We start from the raw sequence: 7,500 nt of genomic DNA, 5'->3' as shown, positions 1-7,500 counted from the left end.
TAAGTGCTTGATGTTATACACCTGTGGCCGGGCGAGGTGATTAGGACACCTCATTCTGATCATTTGGATGAGTCGCCAAATATTTCTGGCAATTTTTTTTAGAAAAAAAGAATAAAGGTTTTCTGCAAACAGAAACATTTTAGTTTATTCCGGCTTGTTCGTATTTTCCCTTTTTCAGGGAAGAGTTCTCCCAGGTTATTTTATTCTTAAGGCTGGGATGAAGCTGTTCAAGTTTGGGGCATCCCCTGTAAACGGTCCCTCCCCACCTATGCGTTCGTCCATCTTGCTGCGCTACCTTGGCGGAGATCGAAACCGAAAGTTAACTATTCATCCATCCACTCTTCCTTTGTCTTGTTCTTGTTTTTTTTTTTTCTCACAGAACCTAAATGAGGTACAATGTGTGCATTTGAAAAGATAGAAAACCCAGGGTGTCTTCATTGCTCTGTCCTTGAACATAATGTGCTGCACAAGAAGGGCGACTTCCTGTGCATATCAGTCTGTCCCAAGGTTTGAAAATATTCTCATAAGTCAAGTACGCATTGAGGCTATAATGTGAGTTTTATCCGATTTAATCGAACAAACTCAGCGATAGATTACTAAAACAATAACTGCAGCCCTGTCTTATTGGACACTCTAAAATAAAAACCCGTACCCCTCCCATCTAAAATCACTCACTCCCTATATTTGTTTCGCATTTCATGTTTTTTGACTAAACAAACATCATGCGGTCTGACGTTTCAAGTGGGGAAATGCACCAAATGACTGCAATCGGTTGTTTCATTTGAGCAGAGGTTGCTTTTGAAGAGTCGGAAATGCAACAAAAAAAAAAAAAAAGTGGTGCGATAAGTTCCTTCGTGAGCTGACAGGAACGTCAAACAAGTCGGCTGTCAGTGCTATCTTCACACTAAGTGGTTCAACTGAAATGTGGCAGTTCAACGTCTCCCAGGGCAACATTACTCTGCAAACATGCTTGTTAACAGCCATGGTCTGGTCTTCTGTCCTCTCGCAGGGAAACTCTCTCAGGACAACAAGCAGGAAGAGACTGCGCGGGCCTACGACGATGACGACGACGAACTGAACGAGGCGGAGGTGAACGGCAACTGGACGCCCCAGGAGAAAGCCCTTCACGAGGCGCGCCTCAAAGCCAAAGCCAAGCGACGCCTGCGCAAGACCTCGTCCCGAAACTCCACCAGCGAGTCCCTCTCGGAGTCGGGGGAGGCCGCTGGAGGCGACCCCCACAGTCCGAAAGGGAAGGTCTGCACCAACGACCGCAAATCTAGAACAGGCAAAGGCAGGGGCCTGCCGAAAAAAGGTACTTGACACGAATAGACAACCTCCACTAACGCGTTTTTATGTTTTTGTCACGTGTCTACGGACTTGCTTACAAAATTGTTGTATTAAAATGGTGCACAGTGCATGCCGAAGCAGCAGGTGGTGCTATAGTTCTTAATCGGAAAGCCAGGTAAGCCAATCAGGAGCTCGAATTTAACAAAAGGGGTTTTATGGTAAGACACAAAAACAATGTGAATTCAAAGGATGGAATTTTTATGTGAAAAGTTTCACAAAAACATATTATTTTCATGAACATTTTTTTATTTTAGTTTAATTTAATATAATATTAGGAGTAGAGCTGTCCGATAATGGCTTTTTTTTTTACCAATATCCGATATTTTCCAACTGTTGATTACAGATTCCGATATATACAGTCGTGGAATTAACACTTTATTATTCCTAATTTTGTTATGATGCCCCGCTGGATGCATTGAACAATGTAACAAGGTTTTCCCAAATAAATCGACTCAAGTTATGGAAAAAAATGCCAACATGGCGCTGCCATATTTATTTTTGAAGTCACAAAGTGCATTATTTTTTTTTTTAACCTGCCTCAAAACAGCAGCTTGGAATTTTAGACATGCTCTCCCTGAGAGAGCATGAGGAGATGGGGGGGGGTTGAGGTGTTGGGATGGGTGTATATTGTAGCGTCCCGGAAGAGTTAGTGCTGCAAGGGGTCTGTGTATTTGTTCTGTTTATGTTGTGTTACGGTACGGATGTTCTCCCAAAATGTGTTTGTCATTCTTGTTTGGTGTGGGTTCACAGTGTGGCGTATATTTGTAACAGTGTTAAAGTTGTTTATACGGCCACCCTCAGTGTGACCTGTATGGCTGTTGACCAAGTATGCGTTGCATTCCCTTGTGTGTGTGAAAAGCCATAGATACAGTATTATGTGACTGGGCTGGCCCACGAAGGCAGTGCCTCTAAGGTTTATTGGCTCTCTGTACTTCACCCTACGTCCGTTTACTCCGCTGCGTTTTACTATTTTACTTTTTTGAAACAGATACCGATAATTTCCGATATTACATTTTAAAGCATTTATCGAACATTTCCAGTTAAATTGCATTAAAAGAAGAAATTGATTCTTGTCCCTAATAAGAATTGTGAATTGTCGGCAAAATATAATAAAAAAAAAAAAGCACAGTTCCCCTTTTAAGTTGTGTTCACAACAATTCATTAGGTTAAGCTCAAGGTGCAGTAACTTGAATGATGCAGACACATTTCTTACAGGGTACTTTCTAATATGCTTCTGCCTTGGAGACTTTGTATCTGTAAGTAATATTCAATATTCTATTATTTACTGCAGTTAACATAATTTTACCTATTTTTTTAAATGCCTGAAGCATAAAATGATCATTTTAAACGTCTAAATGTAACCTTGTTCATTAGAGGTGTCCAGATTCCACTTTGTCACTTCCGATGCAATACAGATATTGCTATAATTATTTATTTGAAATATTTAAACTGTAATTATTTGATCATTTGTCTGCTTAGCTGTGAGCTATGAGTTCCTAGTAGCCTGCAGCCTACCCATGTTTACCTTTGGTAAATGACTCCAAAAACCAACATTACATACTTATTGGAGGATATTTAGATGTTAACTGACTGAGTGACTGCTGAGTGTTCCACAAATAAAAATAAAAAACATTTTAGATGCAATTTGATATCATCCCATACTTTTGTTTGCGGATATCTGGCCAATATTCAATGTCAATATGGTTGTGACACCTCAGAATAATACAATATGGCCCTAATTTATGGCCCATTATTTACTTTTTACCTTTTTTAATTTTTTTTATTATTGCTCTCAACTCTGTACACTGCTGCTGGAATTTTAATTTTCCTGAAGGAACTCTCCTGAAGGAATCAATAAAGTACTATTTATCCATCTATCTATCTAATGTACCTTTTTGCAACATGCAAAACATACTGAAACAACTGTACACATACCGTATTTTTCAGACTATAAGTCGCAGTTTTTTTCATAGTTTGGCCGGGGGTGCGTCTTATACTCCAGAGCGACTTATGTGTGAAATTATTAACACATTACCGTAAAATATCAAATATTTTTTATCTCATTCGCGGAAGAGACAAAGAAAATGTCAGCAATCGTCACACACACGTCAACCAATAAGAATTTGGCGGGGGAGGGTCATGGCAGAAGTGCATTGTGGGTCATGGCAGGCTAACTGCTATATGCTACTGCCGTAGCTATTGAAATGGATAATTTCATCGTTGGCGGTAATTTATAAAAACTGAAAAGGGCTGAACAAAAATTGCACCGAAAGGGAAATCATGTACTGCAGATTACAAGCTAGACGTAGTGAATTATGCAGCAGAAAACAAGAGGAAGTGGCGCATACCTTTGGAGTTGACAGAGTTGTTTAGAAGCGACATCAAGGAAGAAGATTCATCAGATTTATTGATTAGGAGTGACAGATTGTTTGGTAAACGTATAGCATGTTCTATATGTTATACTTATTTGAATGACTCTTACCGTAATATGTTACGTTAACATACCAGGCACGTTCTCCGTTGGTTATTTATGCGTCATATAACGTACACTTATTCAGTCTGTTGTTCACTATTCTTTATTTATTTTAAATTGCCTTTCAAATGTGTATTCTTGGTGTTGGATTTTATCAATTAAATTTCCCCCAAAAATGCGATTTATACTCCAGTGCAACGTATATTTGTTTTTTTCCTTCTTTATTATGCACTTTCGGCCGGTGCGACTTATAATCCGAAAAATACAGTATTTAATTATGCGTTTTAAGACACTTTAATACACACAATTGCCATTCTGCTGAGTTTTCAGTTTATCCCTTTGGAGTTCCGGTGTGTTCCTATTATTCACCAGTAAGAATACATTTTTGTTTTTTGCTGTACTTCCAGGTGGAGCGGGTGGTAAAGGAGTTTGGGGCGCAGCCGGGATGGTTTATGAGATGGAGGAACCTGATGCACACGACCCCAACTACGATGAATCTGCTCAGGTCAGAAATATTTATAATACACCTATTTATTAGTCAATCAATCAAGGGTTCTACTCTAACTTCTTAAACCTAGATGATGCTCCTGTGCAGTCACCTCCAACGCCATTTTAATTGTTTTTCAGTTCATTATCAGAGTTCACCATGTGACGTTCAATTCTATTTTGAAACGCCAGGGGAACAGTGTTTTTCTGAGCAACCACCTTCACTCTCGTTTACAATCTATTTCGCATCCTTTGTAGTGGGAATGAACATTGGCGACAGATTCAACGTCGAGATCATTGTGGAGCATCAGTCCCTTCTATTGTACATATTGCGCTTAAACCTTCCTGTTTCCATATTTTTTTTTTTTTTACTGAAAGTACCAATAGAGTGGAATAACAAGTTTATATGCGTAAATGTGTTTCATATAGGGGTGTAACGGTACACAAAAATTTCGGTTCGGTACGTACCTCGGTTTAGAGGTCACGGTTCGGTTCATTTTCGGTACAGTAAGAAATCCACAAAATATAAATTTTTTGGTTATTTATTTACCAAATTTGTAAACAATGGCTTTATCCTTTTAACATTGGGAACACTATAATAATTCTGCCCATGTTCATCCACATTAAACTGCCTCAAGTTGTTGCTTTGATTAAGTAAAATGAAAAAACCTTTCTTCTACATATAAAAAGTTTAACATTAAACAGTTTCCATTGAAACTGTTTGTCAACCCATCATGCTTAATTTATTACAGCATTTGGGAAGCCTGTAGTTGAATTTTATTATGTGAATGTTGTATTTTTATCAACATGTGATAGCAGGGACCCTGCTATTCAAAATTAGGCTGCTACATTACTAATGATTCATGTAACTATAGCTGAAAAATAGTACAGTTGCAATAGGAGAAATTATTCATCCCTAAACACAATGGAGTTCAATGAAATAACTGACAGGGCTTTACTGCCCCTAACACACACATGCACACACACACGCACACACACAGAAAAATGAGCTAACGTTACGCTAAAAGCTAATTAGCCTTCATCTCAAGCCTATACTGTGATCGAGCTGAGCTGCAGTTTAAGTTTCTAGAAGGTCAACGGGCTCATAGTGATGTTTGTAATAGTTGTGACTGGGAAGTGTTTAGTATAATTTGGGTAGAGTCCGCTCCTCCCCTGCTAGACGAATATCTGCTTGATGCTAAAGCATTGACTATATCAATCTGAAGTCTGAATACGCACTGCTGATTGGCTTTGTATGTAACCAATCGGATGGTTGTGTGGGCAGGACAATGAGGCAGAGACAGAGGCAGAAAGCAGAGCAGCTTGTGAAGACTTCTGCTTCCGAAGTTGTTCGGTACGCCCGCGTGCCGAAGCGATACCCCCATACCGAAACGGTTTGATACAAATACACGTACCGTTACACCCCTAGTTTCATAGTATCCATTAAACCATATCCAATTGTATTTAAAATCCACAAAGTATGTGAAAATACTGTCTAAATATCACGAAATGCAACAAATTCAGTCTGCTATATTGAATGTTCCGCTCTGAATAGCTTCAGAAAATGTTCGTAGATAATACGTCCCGGTAGTAACGCTTTTGCACTCTCACCATACGATCAGATCATTTTTGCTGGAAATACACAACAATTGGAAAGAGATGTGCTGTTTATCATTCACAATCCTTATATAAAACAAGAACACATATGCTTTTGAAAACGTAAATAAATAGCTAACAATTGAGTCGACAGATGTAGGGTCCTCTATTGCGCCCATTATACCCTCAAGAACATCTTGAAAACGTGCTCATTCTAGCCATTAATCCTGACTTCATCATTTTGATTAAAAAAGTAATAACATTTTTTGCCTTTTTGATTTGTTGGTTTAAAATTGTGTTATATATTGTGCTCCTGAGTTAAAGTTGCTGATCAATTTTAATTTACGGTTATTTATTGAGTTTTTTTCAGTATCAAATGGCTTAGGTCTGTCAAAAAAATTTTACTTTTTTTTTTTTTTTTTTAGTTAAATACATGCACTTGAAATATTTTCTGTTAGACTAAAACAATGTGTAACAAATTATTTGTTTTAAGTTAATCTCTATATATGTTTTGTTTTATTTAATGTTAAGCATACAATGTTATGCAGAGGCGTACTTATAACAATTTAATAGACAAATTATACTATTCGTAGTCTGTAGTGATGTGCGGATTGATACTGAAAAATAATTTTGCCGATACCAAACGTGGACCCCGACTTAAACAAGTTGAGAAACCTATTTGGGTGTTACCATTTAGTGGTCAATTGTATGGAATATGTACTGTACTGTGCAATCTACTAATAAAAGTTTCAATCAATCACACCAAATTTTTAAGCTTTACTGTACTATCGATTCATAAACCAAAATATTTGGTCGTTTTGCTACTTTAGTTAATTCAGATAATGTATATCCTTATCAGGAACACACTGTAAATTAACTTAAATCATTGGGATCTTGTCTAAATGATTAGCGATTGGTGGCCAAAAAATATATGCATAATATACAGCATGTGACACTACATTAATCTCTCACAGGATTTATTCAGGTGAAGCTTCCTAAATAATTCATAATCGAGCTATCAATAAATTTTACATAGCAATTGCGATAGAATAGCCATTGCAAACTTTGTTTAAGAAGATTACTGGCAAGTAAAACAAGTCACTCTGTATTCTACAGCAGCAAAAGATGTATCCTTTTATTGTAGGCTATTTGGAGACACTAAATGCAGCGTTGAATATGAATAAGAACACATTCAGTGCAGAAAACTACTATAATTTGTTTCGCCCTGTGATTTTTTGTTTGAAGATGATTCCTTAAGAGCAGCAACATTTTAAAATTCACTTTTTAAATTTCACCAGACCCATTTGGTATATTTGCAAAAAGTGTCTGTAGAAAATCAGTGGTATCGCATCACGAATCGTCACGGATGATAAAAATAATAATTGAGAAACCGTGTCTTGTCTAATCCTTGTCATACTAGTTTTCTTTAAAGCAGGGACACTGTCCGGAATTCTGGGTCCCTCTAATTTCCCTCTCCCTCTAACACCTGCCTGTCTGGGGCCCTCGTAATTGTCCTTACTCTACCAACCCATTTGGCCCCCCTGCTTAACCTAATATTGTGTATAGTCAACCTACTATAAATTACTATGTTGTTTTTG

General features: G+C 37.7%; 1 protein-coding gene across 2 annotated transcripts in view; it reads left to right on the top strand.

Moving 5' to 3' along the window:
- The window catches only part of pdcd4a (programmed cell death 4a), a 41,459-nt gene that overhangs the window by 9,993 nt on the left and 23,966 nt on the right, over positions 1-7,500 (top strand). For both annotated transcript variants that reach the window (XM_061912222.1, XM_061912229.1), the window contains exons 2-3: positions 1,010-1,312; positions 4,228-4,325. In XM_061912222.1, coding sequence (XP_061768206.1) covers positions 1,010-1,312; positions 4,228-4,325 — 401 coding nt within the window. The remainder of the gene's footprint in view (positions 1-1,009; positions 1,313-4,227; positions 4,326-7,500) is intronic.

The sequence above is a fragment of the Nerophis ophidion genome, linkage group LG01 (assembly GCF_033978795.1).
Source record: "Nerophis ophidion isolate RoL-2023_Sa linkage group LG01, RoL_Noph_v1.0, whole genome shotgun sequence".
In the NCBI taxonomy this organism is placed as follows: domain Eukaryota; kingdom Metazoa; phylum Chordata; class Actinopteri; order Syngnathiformes; family Syngnathidae; genus Nerophis; species Nerophis ophidion.
This window is presented reverse-complemented; position numbering and strand designations above follow the sequence as displayed.